The sequence below is a fragment of the Taudactylus pleione genome, unplaced genomic scaffold, assembly GCF_031769625.1.
Source record: "Taudactylus pleione unplaced genomic scaffold, aTauple2 ptg000070l, whole genome shotgun sequence".
NCBI classification, from domain to species: Eukaryota; Metazoa; Chordata; class Amphibia; order Anura; family Myobatrachidae; genus Taudactylus; species Taudactylus pleione.
The window spans coordinates 7774053-7792425 of record NW_028284472.1 but is presented as its reverse complement, the minus strand read 5'-3'; the positions used below and the strand labels follow the sequence as shown (position 1 = coordinate 7792425).

The window sequence follows — 18373 nt, the reverse complement described above, 5'->3', positions numbered from 1 at the left end:
TGGTAAGCCTTCAAGTGTTGTTAGCACAGATAATGGCTACAAATAGTGTAAGTTACTTTACTAAGTGGATAAAGATGTGTGAAACATTTTTTTATCTGTTTCCATTTGCCTTTTTTTCTGGACAATGTAGGCTTTTATGAATACAAAATGTAATATAGACAGATAAGGTTATTATTTCAATGTTTATTGCAAATAAATTGTTGTAATAAAGACAATACTTTCAGTTTTTACATGGGTCCTCAGCCTAGGCCATACTTCTCTTCTGTCCTCCATGAGTCCTCATACTCTGTCTAGGTGGAGTTGTTGATATGCAGACATTTGTGGTGTTTCCGTTGCTTGTGGTTGAGGTACTGGCAACAGGTATTTGGGGTTTTACCACCGTACCCTATGGAGATGCTGGCCTTAATATGTCTCCCTTGCATTTGGTAAGCCTTTAAAATGTTAGCACAAATAATGGCTGTTAGATATCTTTATCAGTAGATTGTAGAGCACTCAGCACTACTGTATCACTCAGACATGCAGGCCATAATGGAGGTGGACTATGGCCCAGTTAGAGAAGGTGCTAGGCATCTCATCAGGATCCATCCGCTTGATAATCAGTGAAAAGTTTGGCCTCAGCAAGGTGTCTGCATGCTGGGTGCCCCATCAGCTGACTCGCGAGCAGAAGGAGGCTCAGGTGACTTGGTGCCATAACATGCTGGCCAGCTTTGATGGTGGTCGTTCAAACTCTGTCTCAGAGATCATACTCATGTAACAGTGCAGCAAGTGCTGGAAGCCATTTCCAGGTGCCGTCCAAGAACTTGCACTCATGCTGCCCTTCTCCGTCACGACAATGCACCTGCCCACAAGGCCAGGACAGTTGCGGAGTTTCTGGCCATGAACACATCCAGGGGCTTGATCATCTGCTGTACAGTCCAGACCTGTCCCTCTGCGACTTTTTTGTGTTGCCACAAATCAAGCACAAGATGATTGGGATTTGTTTTGAGTCACCAGATGTTGCAGTGGAGATCTTCTTCCAGCATGTAGAAGACATACCTGCTTCGGACTGGTCCAGCTGCTTCACCAAGTGGTTTTAGGGCAAGCAGCTTTGCATAGACTCCTCTGGCGAATTCTTTGTTTGTAAATAGAATACGTTTTGTGCATCCGGAAACTTGTTGCATACCCCTTGTATTTATCGGAGGTGCCTAAGTCCTCGTTCTTATTTTGGAGTCCAATCAACATAGGCAGCTGATAATATGGCTTCACCTGGGATTTTATGTGGAGCTGCATTTAATAAAAGCTGGACTACTGTAAGTCTCCTCCTTTTGCTACTGCCATACTCTTCTCAACTTTTTCTCTTCCCAGTTTCTAGGCACTTTATGAGATGTTCCCTCACCAGTTTATAGTTGTAGCTGCAGGTGGGAACGTCGTCATGGAAGAGGATCTCCACAGCAGTTGCTATAGCATATACTCCACAGTCCAATGTGTCTTCCGACTGTTGCTCCACGACCAGGATTTTGATGTTTGTCAGAGTGTCTTTTGGAACAACAGTCCGGTAGAGGTCTTGCAGTTGTTTAAGAGCACAGGCGGTAAAGTCTGACCCTAGATCACTGTCAGCAACTTGTATCTGCCCATTCCGAAAACAGGACACGAAACAGTGTCTGCAACCCTTATCTGGGTGGATCTGTACTGCTGACCCAGAGACAGGGTTGTAGGAGCCATACATTCCTCCCCATGTGCATTGCAAGTCTTGTGTATTAAATTGTTGCTGCAGTATAGACTGAGCGGCATCAATGATGTCGGCATTCAGAGCTCCATGACCCTTCAGGATGAGTCTATCTGCATGTGTTAGCCTAATATGAGGCAGCCACATGTTCTGTAAATGTGCAAGAAAAAATACTTGAATTAGAGAAGAATAAAATATATATATTTTTTTAAATATCAATATGTTTCTACCTACTAAACCAATGTTACTTAAATGTGCTGAAATGTGCACAGCATTTCCTCATCGCTTAGACCACTAGGTAATGGTAAACAGGTGTAGTGTGGTACTACCTATCTAATCGATGTAACAGTATAGCCAAAGTATTTACCAGAAGCCAGTGGGAACAGTAACATGAATCAATGGTATTAAACATAACAAATAGCATGAAGGAGACATGCTGGTAAATGAAATCCAGTCCTAAAGAACACGGATGTTTTGCAGCAAACCAGAAACTCCTCACATTAGCTGAGCGCACCTGATGCCTGCGGCAATGTGCACCTAGTTTAGCAGACCCTGTTGCACTGGGGGAGAGTTACACAATAATAAATAAGAGAGGTATAGTATGAAAGCCAAAGCCTATCGACATTTTACAGAGACCAAGGAGCTTATGTAATAGGTTACGAGCTGCAGCCGCTGTGGAAATTCCTACGAGTATTCACATAGTTTCAAAGTGGCAATCATTCTACAGGCAGAACAAGCTGATTTTGCATTTAAATGACTGCCACTTTAAAAATACGGGAGCACTCACCTATTACATAAGCCGCCAAATTCAGATCAGGCTTTAGCCTGGGGCACGGGACTCATCTTCTTAGAGGGTGTGGGACAGTGGATAATATGGTGCACTAAGGGCCTGATTCAGAGCCGGATGCAATTAGCGCTCGCTCGTCCAGAAAATAGGGGTGGCTATTCAAATGAACCGTTCGCTCTTTGCGGTCTGTTCACGCCTCTAGGTCTGAACGAGCGAACAAAACTTGCGGTCGTTTTTTGGGAAACTACGCCCCCTGGCCGCTCGCATCCTACGTCATGTCCGCTATTTATTAGATTAATCGAGTACATCGACCAGGGTATGAGCTGCTCGCTATTCTTGTGGTTGGTTTTTGCTACCACAATTTTGCGAGCAGTTCTGGCTATAAAATAACCCAGTGACGTGGTCAATGACGCTGCTGTTTTAATTATGCACACCCATAAAACGCCCGTTTTGACCTTTAAGCACGCCTGCGATCGGATCTCCACTCCCTGTTTTCAAGCACCTTCCCCTGTTACCACCCACATACGCCTCTTTCTGTCACGCAAATTATCAGACATTCGCTATTTTGCGAGCACATGAATTTCAACCGCACTGACTGGTTCGCGCATGCGTATAACGATCCGTACGCATGCGCAGTTGGGCAAACATCGCTCGTAGCGAACGAGCGGCCGCTTACGAGCGGCTCTGAATCAGGCCCTAAGTCCATATATGCCTACTCTCCTGAAAGCTGCGAGAGGCTCACGATTTTTCGGGTAACCCCCCTTGCACCCCTGGAAGAGTTGGCATATCTCCCGCATCCTGGCCAATTCCTAGTGAAGTGGGCAGAATGGGGAGATTTTACGGTGAACTTTCGGGTCCTTGAGTAGGGGGCGGGGCTAAAATGACATGAATCGCGTCACTTAGGCCCGCCCCCTACTCGCAGCACTGCAAATCGTGGGCTTTTCCTGTGGTGGGGCGGGGCCTAATGACATATACTGTACGGCTCCGCCCCCCGAAGATGTCAACGGGATCTCCTCCTCAGGCTTCTCACGGGGAGGAGATTTATTAAGTAAGTAATGAGTAAAGCTGCATACACACATTACGATTTTGTTAGTGAACGATTTTCATTCAGTTTTTCCTTTGAAAAAGTGAACGATTTTTTAAAGTGTAATGAACGATATTTTTGAACGATGAACGAAAAATGTTCCTTCCCTTAATGAAAATCGTTAAGTTGGTCAGTCAGAAATGGACGATGAACTACAAACTAGAAATGGGAACGCGCATGAACGATTATCGTTATAACTCAGAAACTGAACGATTTTTTGAACGCTAACAATGTCGTTTCAGATCTTGGTCTGCCACCTTTGGCTCAATCTTGCATACATTTTAAACATGAATACCAAGGGCACCCCAGAAGGTTGAGTGCCGTGGATTAAGCCTGTCATTTATTTTAATTTTGTGGTCACACTTGCCAGGGTACCGTGTTTTTCAAATGTTAGACAAACTTTTTTTTTGTCTATCTCCAGGTGCTGATATCCCCGGGTGTAGTCCTGTCTCTTTAAGCCAGGACCCATATTCATGTTTAAAATGCAAGCTTGAGCCAATGGTGGCAGACCAAGATCATTTATCTGAGAAACAGTGTAGGGACTGGCCAGATGGGAATGACCGTGAAGTTGTGATCAGCTTAACAAATGATTGCAATATTTTGGAACCAACATTCCCTGTATTCAAAGGAGTTGCAGTTTGAAAAGCAAGTGAGTGCCGAGTTTGTATGAAATTTTTTATGCAGATGGTGTGGTCACATACCAAGGGCACCCCAGATGGTTGAGTGCCGCTGATTAAGCCTGTCATTTATTTATATATATATATATTAGGAGTGAGCGGGTTCGGATTTCTGAAATCCAAACCCCCCCGAGCCCCCCCCGATGGTCGATCCGAGTCAGGATCGACTTTTCCCGCCTGACTCGGATCTGAAATCGAGGCAAAACGTCATCATCCCGCCTTCCGGGTCTCGCGGGTTTTGGATCCTATATAAGGTACCCGCATCGGCGCCATTTTCTCACTCGGCTGTGGACAGTGAAGAGGGAGGGTGGGAGTTAGGGCTGGCTGGGCTGTGTAGTGTAGTGTAGTGCAGAGTAGTGTTGTGCTGCACTGTGCTGCTGTTGTCCATAGGGGCTGTGTCCACTACACCAAAGTCCATAGGGGCTTGCTGTGTTGTGCTGTGCTGCTGTTGTTAATAGGGGCTGTGCCCACTACTTCAAAGTCCATAGGGGCTGGCTGGACTGTGTTGTGCAGTCAGTTGTCCATAGGGGCTGTGTCCACTCCAAAGTCCTGTGCAGTGTCCCAGTCCTAAAGGGGTGCTGTAGTGTTGTCCAGGGGGTGCTCTGTCCGTCAGGGGTGCTCCCCCCAAGTGCTAAAAAAATAATATTTTTTCTGTGTTTGTGAATTGTGTGCGCAGTCGCCGCACGTGCATCAACAAAGTAGTGCCAAGCGTGCGCCTGTGTCATAAGTAAAGGGCCGGCTGGCTTGACCGTTAAAGGGTGCTGTAACCCCCAAAGTACACTCCAGTCCAAACCAAAAAAAATATTTTTTTCTGTGTTTGTGAATTGTGTGCGCAGTCGCCGCACGTGCATCAACAAAGTAGTGCCAAGCGTGCGCCTGTGTCATAAGTAAAGGGCCGGCTGGCTTGACCGTTAAAGGGTGCTGTAACCCCCAAAGTACACTCCAGTCCAAACCAAAAAAAATATTTTTTTCTGTGTTTGTGAATTGTGTGCGCAGTAGCCGCACGTGCATCAACAAAGTAGTGCCAAGCGTGCGCCTGTGTCATAAGTAAAGGGCCGGCTGGCTTGACCGTTAAAGGGTGCTGTAACCCCCAAAGTACACTCCAGTCCAAACCAATTAAAAAAATATTTTCTGTGTTTGTGAATTGTGTGCGCAGTAGCCGCACGTGCATCAACAAAGTAGTGCCAAGCGTGCGCCTGTGTCATAAGTAAAGGGCCGGCTGGCTTGACCGTTAAAGGGTGCTGTAACCCCCAAAGTACACTCCAGTCCAAACCAAATAAAAAAATATTTTCTGTGTTTGTGAATTGTGTGCGCAGTAGCCACACGTGCATCAACAAAGTAGTGCCAAGCGTGCGCCTGTGTCATAAGTAAAGGGCTGGCTGGCTTGACCGTTAAAGGGTGCTGTAACCCCCAAAGTACACTCCAAACCAAATAAAAAAATATTTTCTGTGTTTGTGAATTGTGTGCGCAGTAGCCGCACGTGCATCAACAAAGTAGTGCCAAGTGTGCGCCTGTGTCATAAGTAAAGGGCCGGCTGGCTTGACCGTTAAAGGGTGCTGTAACCCCCAAAGTACACTCCAGTCCAAACCAAATAAAAAAATTTTTTCTGTGTTTGTGAATTGTGTGCGCAGTAGCCACACGTGCATCAACAAAGGAGCAGCGCCAAGCGTGCGCCTGTGTCCCATAAGTAAAGAGCCGGCTGGCTCATTTCTTAAAGGGTGGTGTAACCCACAAAGTGCACTACTCTCCAGCAAAAATAAAAAAATATTTTCTGTGTTTGTGTGCGCCTTAGCCGCACGTATATATCAAATCGATATAACATAAATGGAGGACCAAACTTTCTCCGATAAAAATAAAATAGAGAAAGATCAAGAACCACTTCCTCCTAGTGCTGAAGCTGCTGCCACTAGTCATGACATAGACAATAACATGCCATCAACATCGTCTGCCAAGGCCGATGCCCAATGTCACAGTAGAGGGCACATACAATCCCAAATGGCAAAGTTCAGGAAAATGACCTTGAAAAAAACATTTAACTCATCTGAAGAGAAACGTAAACTTGCCAATATGCCATTTACGACACGGAGTGGCAAGGAATGGCTAAGGTCTTTCCCTATGTTCATGACTAGTGGTTCAGCTTCACATGACGATGGAAGCCCTCCTCCCACTAAAAAAATCAAAAGAGTTAAGCTGGCAAAAGCACAGCGAAGAACTGTGCGTTCTAAGAAGATATCACAAATCCCCAAGGAGAGTCCAAGTGTGGTGGTGGTTGCGATGCCTGACCTTCCCAGCACTGGACGGGAAGAGGTGGCTCTTTCCACCATTTGCACGCCCCCTGCAAGTGCTGAAAGGAGCACCCACAGTCCACTTGCTGATATGCAAATTGAAGATGTCACTGTTGAAGTACAACAGAATGAGGATACTGGTGTAGCTGGCGCTGAGGAGGAAGTTGGCGAGGAGGATTCTGATGGTGATGTGGTTTGTTTAAATCAGGCTCCGGGGGAGACAGTTGTTGTCCGTGGGATGAAAAAGCCCATCACGGTCATGCCTGGGCAGAAGACCAAACATTCCACCTCTTTGGTCTGGCAATATTTCTATCCAAATCCGGACAACAACTGTCTTGCCATATGTACCATATGTAAAGGTGAAATAAGTAGGGGTAGGGACGTTAACCACCTAGGAACATCCTCCCTTATACGGCACCTGCAGCGCGTTCATAAAAAGTTACTGTCAAGTTCAGAAACTTTGGCTAAGACCGTAAGCAGTCCAGGGACACCTAAATCCCGTTGTCCTGTTGTATCCAAGCGCCTGCAAACCACACCGTCAACTCCCTCCTCGTCAATTTCCTCCTTAGTCAGGATCGGAAGTAGTCCTGCAGGCCATGTCACTGGCATGACTGACTCTCCTATCCGGGATTCCTCCGGAGGATCCTGCATTGCTACGCCTCCTGCTGCCGCTGCTGCTGCTGGGAGTCGTTCATCATCCCAGAGAGGAAGTAGGAACACCACTACTTTTACTAAACAATTGACCCTCCAACAGTCCTTAGCGAGGAGGATGAAGTACGACAGCAGTCATCCTGAAGCAAAACGTATAACTGAGGCCTTGACTGTTATGTTGGTGTTAGACGTGCGTCCGGTATCCGCCATTAGTGCAGTGGGATTTAGACAATTGATGGAGGTAGTGTGTCTCCGGTTCCAAATCCCGTCTAGATTCCACTTCACTAGGCAGGCGATACCGAGACTGTACAGAAACGTCAGAAAAAGTGTCCTCAGTGTCCTGAAAAATGCGGTTGTACCCAATGTCCACTTAACCACGGACATGTGGACAAGTGGAACAGGGCAGACTAAGGACTATATGACTGTGACAGCCCACTGGGTAGATGTATCACCTTACGCAGCAACAGCAGCAGCGTCACCAGTAGCAGCATCTCAGAAACACCAGCTCGTTCCAAGGCAGGCTACGCTGTGTATCACCGGTTTCAGTAAGAGGCACACCGCCGACAACCTCTTAGAGAAACTGAGGGAAATCATCGCCCAGTGGCTTACCCCACTTAGACTCTCCTGGGGATTTGTGATATCTGACAACGCCACCAATATTGTGCGGGCATTACATCTGGGCAAATTCCAGCACGTCCCATGTTTTGCTCACACAATAAACTTGGTGGTGCAGAATTTTCTGAAAAGCGACAGGGGCGTGCAGGAGACGCTTTGGGTGGCCCGAAAAATTTCTGGCCACTTTTGCCATTCAGCGACTGCGTGCCGAAGACTGGAGCGCCAGCAAACACTCTTGAACCTGCCCCGCCATCACCTGAAGCAAGAGGTTGTGACGCGGTGGAACTCAACCCTCTACATGCTTCAGAGGATGGAAGAGCAGCAAAAGGCCATACAAGCCTATACATCCACCTATGACATAGGCAAAGGAGGGGGTATGCACCTGACTCAAGCGCAGTGGAGAATCATTTCTGTGTTGTGCAAGGTTCTCCAGCCCTTCGAACTTGCCACACGTGAAGTCAGTTCAGACACTGCCAGCTTGAGTCAGGTCATTCCCCTCATCAGGCTTTTGCAGAAGCAGCTGGAGAAAGTGAAGGAGGAGCTAAGACGGAGCGATTCCGCTCGGCATGTGGGACTTGTGGATGAAGCCCTTCATTCGCTTTGCCAGGATTCCAGGGTGGTCAATCTGTTGAAATCAGACCACTACAATTTGGCCACCGTGCTCGTCCTAGGTTTAAAGCATATGTGGTGTCTCTCTTTCCGGCCGACACAAGCCTGCAGAGGTGCAAAGACCTGCTGGTGAACACACTGTTAGCTGAAGCGGAACGTGACACGTCAACAGCTACTTCTTCATTTTCTCCCGCAACTGGGGCTGCCAGGAAAAAACTTAGCTATCCTAAACAACCCGCTGGTTGTGATGCAGGGCAGGCAGGACCAAGTTTGGACATCTGGTCCGGACTGAAGGACCTGGCAACAATTTCTGACATGTCTACTGTCACTACATATGATACTGTCACCATTGACAGAATGGTGGAGGATTACATCGGTGACAGCATCCAAGTAGGCATGTCAGACAGTCCATACCTGTACTGGCAGGAAAAAGAGGCAATTTGGAGGCCCCTGTACAAACTGGCTCTATTTTACCTGAGTTGCCTCCCCTCCAGTGTGTACTCCGAAAGAGTGTTTAGTGCAGCCGGGAACCTTGTCAGCGAAAGGTGTAGGAGGTTGCTTCCACAAAATGTGGAGAAGATGATGTTCATCAAAATGAATTATCAACTCTTCCAGGGAGACCAGCCTCCAGAACGTACAGAGGGACCTGTGGTGGTGGATTCCAGTGGGGACGAGTTAATACTCTGTGAGGATGAGGATGTACACAACACTGAAGAGGGTGAGGAATCGGTGGATGAGGAGGATGAGGACGACATCTTGCCTCCGTAGAACCAGTTTGTGCAGGGACAGATTAATTGCCAGCTTGTTTTGTGGGGGCCCAAACGAACCAATCATTTCAGCCACAGTCGTGTGGCAGACCCTGGCGCTGAAATGATTGCTTTGTTAAGGTGTGCATGTCCTGTTTATACAACATAAGGGTGGGTGGGAGGGCCCAAGGACAATTCCATCTTGCACCTCTTTTTTTTCTTTGCATTATGCACAGTTTGGGGCCTAGTTTTTCAAATTGCCATCCTGTCTGCCACTGCAGTGTCACTCCTAGATGGGTCACGTGTTTGTGCCACCCACTTGTGTCGCTTAGCATAGTCATCCAGCTACCTCGGTGCAACCTTTTGGATCTAAAAACACTATTGTGAGGTGTAAGGTGTTCAGAATAGACTGGAAATTAGTGGAAATTAAGGTTATTGAGGTTAATAATAGCATAGGAGCAGAAAAACCAACACATTCTGTGATTTTAGCTGTTTTTATGCTTTTTAAAAAAAAAATACAGATCCAAAACACAAAACCCAGAACCCAAAACATGGAAGGGTGGTTTTGGCAAAACCAATCCAGATCCAAAACACGAAGAAAGATCCAGATCCAAAACCAAAACACAAAACACGAAAAGGGGCCGGTGCACACCCCTAATAAATATATATATATATATATATATATATATATATATATACACTGTATAGTGCTACTTTTGTAGAAAAATAGGTGTTCAGGAACTAGGGCCGGTTCTAGACCTTGTGGAGCTCAGGGCAAGAGTACCCTTTGGCACCCCCCCCCCTCAAAAAAAAAATCATGCACAAATAAAAAAATGTGTTTGGGGTGTGGCTTTGTGACACGCCTCCTGTTCGCCACTCAAAGGGGCTCGCCCAGCAGAAAGTGGATGCATCTTTTCCCTTGGCCGCTCCTAGAATGCCGTGCGTGACATCACACCCGGCACCACTGGCATTCTGGGAGACTGGGAGGGATTAGGAACAGCAGCACAGTTTGTGAATATGCCACCGCCAGAGTTTGTATGTTATGCCACACAGAGCTCATTCACGTTATGCCACATAATAGTACTCCTTATACACAGTATGCCACACTGTAATAGTGCCCCTGATAACACATTATGCCACTCAGTAATGCCCTTTACACTTTATGCATATGCAGTAACACCCCTTACACAGTATCCCACACACAGTAATGCCCTATACACATTATGCCGCACACAGTAATGTCCTTTACACATTAAGCTGCACACAGTAATGCCCCTTACACAGTATCCCACACACAGTAATGCCCTATACACATTGTGGCGCACACAGTAATGCCCCTTACACATTATGCCACACACAGTAATGCCCCTTACACATTATGCTGCACACAGTAATGCCCCTTACACATTATGCTGCACAGTCTTGCCCTATACACATTATGCCGCACACAGTAATGTCCCTTACACATTATGCCGCATACGGTGATGCCCCTTACACATTATGCTGCGCACGGTAATGCCCCTTACACATTATTCCACACACGGAGATGCCCTTTATACATTATGTCACACACAGTAATGCCCCTTACACATTATGCTGCACACGGTAATGCACCTTACACATTATGCCGCACACGGTGATGCACATTACACATTATGCTGCACACAGTAATGCCCCTTACACCTTATGCTGCACACGGTGATGCCCCTTACACATTATGTCACACAGTAATGCCCCTTACACATTATGCTGCACACAGTAATGCCCCTTACACATTATGCTGCACACAGTAATGCCCCTTACACCATATGCTGCGCACAGTAATGCCCCTTACACATTATGCTGCACACGGTAATGCCCCTTACACATTATTCTGCACACGGTGATACCCCTTACACATTATGTCACACACAGTAATGCCCCTTATACTGTATCCCACACACAGTAATGCCCCATCGGACCCCTGATGATAAGTTAAATAATGTTGAAACAAGTGTTTCCGCATGGTCACCGGGCCATTTATCGATGATGAATAGGCCCTTTAATTACCAGTGTTTCCTATTAGCAACAAGCACCATTATTAAATTTACAGCATACACATTTAATACCTAACCATGACATTAAGTTAATAGTATTCAAATTGAACAGTGATTTTCCTTCAAACAGCTCCCGACATGAAATAATTGTTCCCACCCACTGTTAAGTGACTATACCTTCTCATAAAATTAAAACACAGACACACACACACACACAGAGACACAGTTACAGACACACAAAGACACACACACACAGAGACACAGTTACAGACTCACAAACACACACACACACACAGATACATACACACATACACACACACTTCCCTAGGATTTAATATATCCCCTTTTTCCAATTTATTGCATGCAGAATATTTAGCTCCTTAATACAGTCTTTGATATATATTTATAGTTGGCAAGTGAGGGTGTGGTATATTTTGTCGACATTCATCATGTTGACATTCATAATGTCAGCAGTGCCATAATGTTGCCATGCTTGGCATGTCGACACAACATCAACATTCATTGTGTCGACAATGATGAAATGTCGACATAATTAGAAAGTGAGCAAAACATCCCTGGTCTAGAGGTGAGTGGTGACTTACCTGGAACAAGAGGTCTAGTGACTCCAGTGATGTCTTCTGGGTCCAGAGGTGATGTCATGATCGCTAACCCTCCCCTAGTGCCTATCCCTAATCTCCTTTCTGTAGCCTAATCCTCTATCCTCCTCTCTCTAGTGCCTAACCCTGATCTTCCGTAGCCTAGTCCTAACCTCTGCTGCCACAGCCTAAACCTAACCCTCTGCTGCCACAGCCTAAACCCAACCCTCTGCTGCCACAGCCTAAACCTAACCCTCTGCTGCCACAGCCTAAACCTAACCCTCTGCTGCCACAGCCTAAACCCAACCCTCTGCTGCCACAGCCTAAACCCAACCCTCTGCTGCCACAGCCTAAACCCAACCCTCTGCTGCCACAGCCTAAACCCAACCCTCTGCTGCCACAGCCTAAACCCAACCCTCTGCTGCCACAGCCTAAACCTAACCCTCTGCTGCCACAGCCTAAACCCAACTCTCTGCTGCCACAGCCTAAACCTAACCCTCTGCTGCCACAGCCTAAACCTAACCCTCTGCTGCCACAGCCTAAAGCCAACCCTCTAGTGCCACAGCCTAAACCCAACCCTCTGCTGCCACAGCCTAAACCTAACCCTCAGCTGCCACAGCCTAAAGCCAACCCTCTGCTGCCACAGCCTAAACATAACCCTCTGCTGCCACAGCCTAAACCCAACCCTCTGCTGCCACAGCCTAAACCTAACCCTCTGCTGCCACAGCCTAAACCTAACCCTCTGCTGCCACAGCCTAAAGCCAACCCTCTGCTGCCACAGCCTAAACCTAACCCTCAGCTGCCACAGCCTAAAGCCAACCCTCTGCTGCCACAGCCTAAACACAACTCTCTGCTGCCACAGCCTAAACCTAACCCTCTGCTGCCACAGCCTAATCCTAACCCTCTGCTGCCACAGCCTAAACCCAACCCTCTGCTGCCACAGCCTAAACCTAACCCTCTGCTGCCACAGCCTAACCCTAACCCTCTGCTGCCACAGCCTAACCCTGACCCTCTGCTGTCACAGCCTAAACCTAACCCTCTGCTGCCACAGCCTAAACCCAACCCTCTGCTGCCACAGCCTAAACCCAACCCTCTGCTGCCACCGCCTAAACCCAACCCTCTGCTGCCACAGCCTAAACCCAACCCTCTGCTGCCACAGCCTAATCCTAACCCTCTGCTGCCACAGCCTAATCCTAACCCTCTGCTGCCACAGCCTAAACCCAACCCTCTGCTGCCACAGCCTAATCCTAACCCTCAGCTGCCACAGCCTAATCCTAACCCTCTGCTGCCACAGCCTAAACCCAACCCTCTGCTGCCACAGCCTAAACCCAACCTAAACCCAACCCTCTGCTGCCACAGCCTAAACCCAACCCTCTGCTGCCACAGCCTAAACCTAACCCTCTGCTGCCACAGCCTAACCCTAACCCTCTGCTGCCACAGCCTAAACCCAACCCTCTGCTGCCACAGCCTAAACCCAACCCTCTGCTGCCACAGCCTAAACCTAACCCTCTGCTGCCACAGCCTAAACCTAACCCTCTGCTGCCACAGCCTAATCCTAACCCTCTGGTGCCACAGCCTAAACCCAACCCTCTGCTGCCACAGCCTAAACCCAACCCTCTGGTGCCACAGCCTAAACCCAACCCTCTGCTGCCACAGCCTAAACCTAACCCTCTGCTGCCACAGCCTAAACCCAACCCTCTGCTGCCACAGCCTAAACCTAAACCTAACCCTCTGCTGCCACAGCCTAAACCCAACCCTCTGCTGCCACAGCCTAAACTTAACCCTCTGCTGCCACAGCCTAATCCTAACCCTCTGCTGCCACAGCCTAATCCTAACTCTCTGCTGCCACAGCCTAAACCCAACCCTCTGCTGCCACAGCCTAATCCTAACTCTCTGCTGCCACAGCCTAATCCTAACTCTCTGCTCCCACAGCCTAATCCTAACCCTCTGCTGCCACAGCCTAAACCTAACCCACTGCCTCCACAGCCTAAACCTAACTCTCTGCTGCCACAGCCTAATCCTAACCCTCTGCTGCCACAGCCTAAACCTAACCCTCTGCTGCCACAGCCTAAACCTAACCCTCTGCTGCCACAGCCTAAACCCAAATCTCTGCTGCCACAGCCTAAACCTAACCCTCTGCTGCCACAGCCTAAACTTAACCCTCTGCTGCCACAGCCTAATCCTAACCCTCTGCTGCCACAGCCTAATCCTAACTCTCTGCTGCCACAGCCTAAACCCGACCCTCTGCTGCCACAGCCTAATCCTAACTCTCTGCTGCCACAGCCTAATCCTAACTCTCTGCTCCCACAGCCTAATCCTAACCCTCTGCTGCCACAGCCTAAACCTAACCCACTGCTGCCACAGCCTAACCCTAACCCTCTGCTGCCACAGCCTAATCCTAACTCTCTGCTGCCACAGCCTAATCCTAACTCTCTGCTGCCACAGCCTAAACCTAACCCTCTGCTGCCACAGCCTAAACATAATCCTCTGCTGCCACAGCCTAAACCCAACCCTCTGCTGCCACAGCCTAAACCCAACCCTCTGCTGCCACAGCCTAATCCTAACCCTCTGCAACACAGCCTAATCCTAACTCTCTGCAACACAGCCTAAACCCAACCCTCTGCTGCCACAGCCTAAACCCAACCCTCTGCTGCCACAGCCTAATCCTAACCCTCTGCTGCCACAGCCTAAACCCAACCCTCTGCTGCCACAGCCTAAACCTAACCCTCTGCTGCCACAGCCTAAACCTAACCCTCTGCTGCCACAGCCTAAACCTAATCCTCTGCTGCCACAGCCTAAACCTAACCCTCTGCTGCCACAGCCTAAACCCAACCTAAACCCAACCCTCTGCTGCCACAGCCTAAACCCAACCCTCTGCTGCCACAGCCTAAACCCAACCCTCTGCTGCCACAGCCTAAACCTAACCCTCTGCTGCCACAGCCTAACCCTAACCCTCTGCTGACACAGCCTAATCCGAACCCTCTGCTGACACAGCCTAAACCTAACCCTCTGCTGCAGGGCCGCCATCAGGAATCACGGGGCCCAATACAAGTGGATCATACAGGCCCCCCCCCCCCTCTCCCAAAGCCCTGAGGGTGTAAAAGTGTAGTGTAGAGTGCTGAGTGATTTAATAAATAAGAATCGTACTTACCTGGTATCCTTAGATTGTGGCGTTAAACTTGTTTGTGCTTCCCCTTCATCCATGCCTCTTCTGATCGCCAGCCAGCGGCCATGGTTCTATGTATAACATTCAGGAGACGAGGATAGACAGACATAAGGAATGGAGATGTGGTAGATGAGGGGGTAGAAAGTTGTGGCATAAGAAGATTGGGGAACAGATGGGATGGGGATAAAGATGGCATAATGCAGTCCTGACCAACCTGTGACTTTACAGCTGTTGTGAAACTACAAGTCCCAGCATGTTTTACCAGCTAATCATGGGAGTGTAATCAGGGTCTTGTAGTTTCACAACAGCTGGAGAGTCACAAGTTGGACAGGTCTAGAATGTGACACACAGGAATAAAGAAAGTAAAAAGGTGTTGAGTCACAGAAAAGAAGCAATGGCACAATTGGGATTTGCAGTAGGAGACAGGCACTAATGGGAAGTGGAGGGGATAGAGGCACTCATGGAGGTGTGAGGCAAAATCACACAAGGAGTGGGATGGGGAGGGGCAGAGGCACACATACTAAGCTACATAGAGTTCACTACAGTCAAATACAGAGTACAGACAGGGGAGAGAGACAGGGATAGATATCATGGTGGTAGGGAGAGAACATAGAGCTGCAGACACAAGAAATGAGATCCATGTGGTTCTTCCTGGGCTGTGTCTGCAGCGTTCTTCCTGGGCTGTGAGGACCACAAACCACCTGACCTCCAGGCTGCAGTGTGGATCACAGATATGCTAGGGGAATCCAGCACCTGACAGCACTAGCTTGTGTGCTGCTAGTGATGTCTGGAGATTTAATGAATGACTCATCACAGCTTAGCTGTGCGATGATTCATTCATATAACTCTCCGGTAAGCACTACAGCAGCGTCAGCTGTCCCAAGTTACAAGTAATTAGCAATCAACTCTGCCTGCGGCCGGGCCCCTCAGCTGTCCGGGCCCGGTACACGAGTACTGGCAGTCCCCCCCTGATGGCAGCCCTGCTCTGCTGCCACAGCCTAAACCTAACCCTCTGCTGCCACAGCCTAAACCCAAATCTCTGCTGCCACAGCCTAAACCTAACCCTCTGCTGCCACAGCCTAATCCTAACTCTTTGGTACCTGCAGAATGTCCACATTTCACACAACAACATTCTGCAGATGCATACAGTACATGTTCAATGTCGACATTTCAGCAATGTTGACATTATAACTGATAGCATTATGAATGACGACATTGTAAATGTCGACATTATGACTAGATCCACAATTGTGCGTTCTTTGACACATGACCTATACACAAGACAATGCCATTTGGAGGCAAACGTTCTGACGTCTCTTTACTTGATGCTCAGAATAGTTGCTATACATCCCCGTGTTGCTGAATTATTATACTCCCATGTTATACCCACCCTGTCACATCCATGTCTTTGTTATGTCCAATGAAACAGAGCAAAGAGAATTGACGGACATATTTTCGTGCTTAAATTGTGACATAACAGTTACTGTAAGTATATTTCAATAACTTCAATGTAATATACTGTGATTGTCGTCTATCTGTAGGGGAGATACAGCGCATTCTGTTTCAGTGCAGGCGTGCCCATCAGACATTTTTTTGGGAATATCCCAGCACGCGTCCTTCTTTCCTCCCATGATCCCTTCTCCCCCAGACTCAGCTCAGACCGGCTCTTGGTGCAGTGAGGCGTGCACAGTACAATCATGGCTCCTGGCAGGTGATGGTGTCACAGGGAGGCAGCATGAAGTGACTGAGAAGCAGCAAGTCGGACGCCTGAAGGCTGAGCCTGTGCATTGATTTATCATCAGCTATGCAAGTCTCATCCTGTACTGCAACGTGGTGATTCTCAAAGGGTCAGAGTTACTTTGATGCGGGGAGCTACTCGCTCTCATGCAGTTCTGAGGACTGGCATGGCTGATACGGATGCAGAGGGTCAACAAGGGCAACAAGCAGGGAGAGCACCACAGGTAACATCAAAGTTGTGACTAGCAAGAGATCAATATTTTAAAAGTCACTGGCCAATCATTTGATCGGTCTTAGGTAAAGCGTCTCTTGTCTTGAAAGTTCTAAAAACAAAACAGAAAGAAAAGAAAAATAATTGCTGCTCAGTGGCGGAACTAGAGAGTAATGGGCCTAGGTGCAATACTGTGCCTCCCCCTCCTCTTTTACACAGCACACCATGGCACTCCTTGCTTACTGTGGGCTGGCATATTGGCATGGCAGCTCCTCTCCTTCTCTTTGCATCGGGATGAGTGACATCTCGTTCCCCAACAACAGCAGAAGGGGAGGGGATCCGATGCATCTAGCACCCAGCCTGCCCCCCCACCCCTCTTCCCTGCCCCTGTACCTCCGCTATGAGTCTGATTAGTATACTACTGCGATTCACGGTGCTGATAGGGTCTGCAGGCGGGCGGCCATGGGTTCATTATGAGTCCGTGGCCGCCCGTTTGCAGGTCCCTTCATCATTGTGGGCCCCGGTGCTGTACACCAGTTGCACTTTTAATAGGCCCATATTTATCAACGATTGATATTCTTTTTATCACTCATAACGACGTTTAAATGGTGCTCCAACCAATCAGCTCCTAACTGTCATTTTTCAAATACATGACTGTTAGAAACTGAAGGGAGGTAGATTCATAGGAAATTTGAGGACAAAATTGCTTCATAGAAAGGGTAGTGGAGCAGTGGAATAGCCTCCCATCAGAGGTGGTAGAGGCTTAGACAGTACAACAATTTAAGCATGCTTGGGATAGGCATAAGAATATCCTTACAAAGAACTGAGGATCACATAGGGTTGAGGTTACCAAAAGGTAAAAAAGGGCAGCCTTGATGGGCCAAGTGGTTCTTATCTGCCGTCACATTCTATGTTTCTATGTAAGCTGATTGGTTGGGGCACTATTTAAGTAATCGTTACGAGTGATAACAAGAATATCAGTCGTTAAATCTGTGCCTCCGTCCCTAGCGCTACTTTTCGCAAACAATGGGAAAGGCGCAGACATGATCGCAGAGAGGTTCTTCTTATAGTCAGTGAACCTTATTTATGAACCACAATAAATGCGGTACCCTATTGCTTGGTGTTTATTTGTTCACCAAGCCCATTGGAAGGGGTTGGGAATAGGAGCCCGGCACTCGGTATGCCGACTGCCAAAAGACCGACAGCAGCATCCAAATGCTGAGAATCCCAACAGGGGATACGTAAGTAGCCTAACCGCCCCTCCTTCACCATCTAACCCTCCTGTTCTGCACTCTAACCCTCCCTACCCCGCACCCTAACCCTCCGTTAGTGTCTAAGCCTAACCCTCCCCCCTTAGTGCCTAAACCTAACCATCCCCCCTTAGTGCCTAACCCCCCCCTGTCCGTAGCCTAGCCCTAACCTCTCCCTCCCGCAGCCTAAACCTAAACACCCTGGGGTGCTGAAACCA

At 48.1% G+C, this 18373-nt stretch overlaps 2 protein-coding genes across 2 annotated transcripts in view; one reads left to right on the top strand and one right to left on the bottom strand.

Annotated features, from left to right (window-relative positions):
* The window catches only part of PKHD1 (PKHD1 ciliary IPT domain containing fibrocystin/polyductin), a 663908-nt gene that overhangs the window by 205386 nt on the left and 440149 nt on the right, over window positions 1–18373 (top strand).
* On the bottom strand, window positions 1325–11855 carry LOC148533735 (uncharacterized). Its single transcript, XM_088467302.1, has 3 exons — window positions 11798–11855; window positions 2073–2161; window positions 1325–1855 (listed from the first exon to the last, which is right to left on the bottom strand). Exons 1-3 carry the CDS (start codon window positions 11853–11855, stop codon window positions 1325–1327), a joined length of 678 nt encoding a protein of 225 aa, XP_088323428.1.

Coding starts and splice junctions, on each gene's coding strand:
- LOC148533735 (XM_088467302.1), bottom strand. CDS start 11,855: ATGACATCACCTCTGGACCCAGAAGACATCACTGGAGTCACTAGACCT. Junction 2,162..11,797: donor CACTAGACCTCTTGTTCCAG/GTAAGTCACCAC, acceptor CGTGTTCTTTAG/GACTGGATTTCATTTACCAG. Junction 1,856..2,072: donor ACTGTTCCCACTGGCTTCTG/GTAAATACTTTG, acceptor GCACATTTACAG/AACATGTGGCTGCCTCATAT.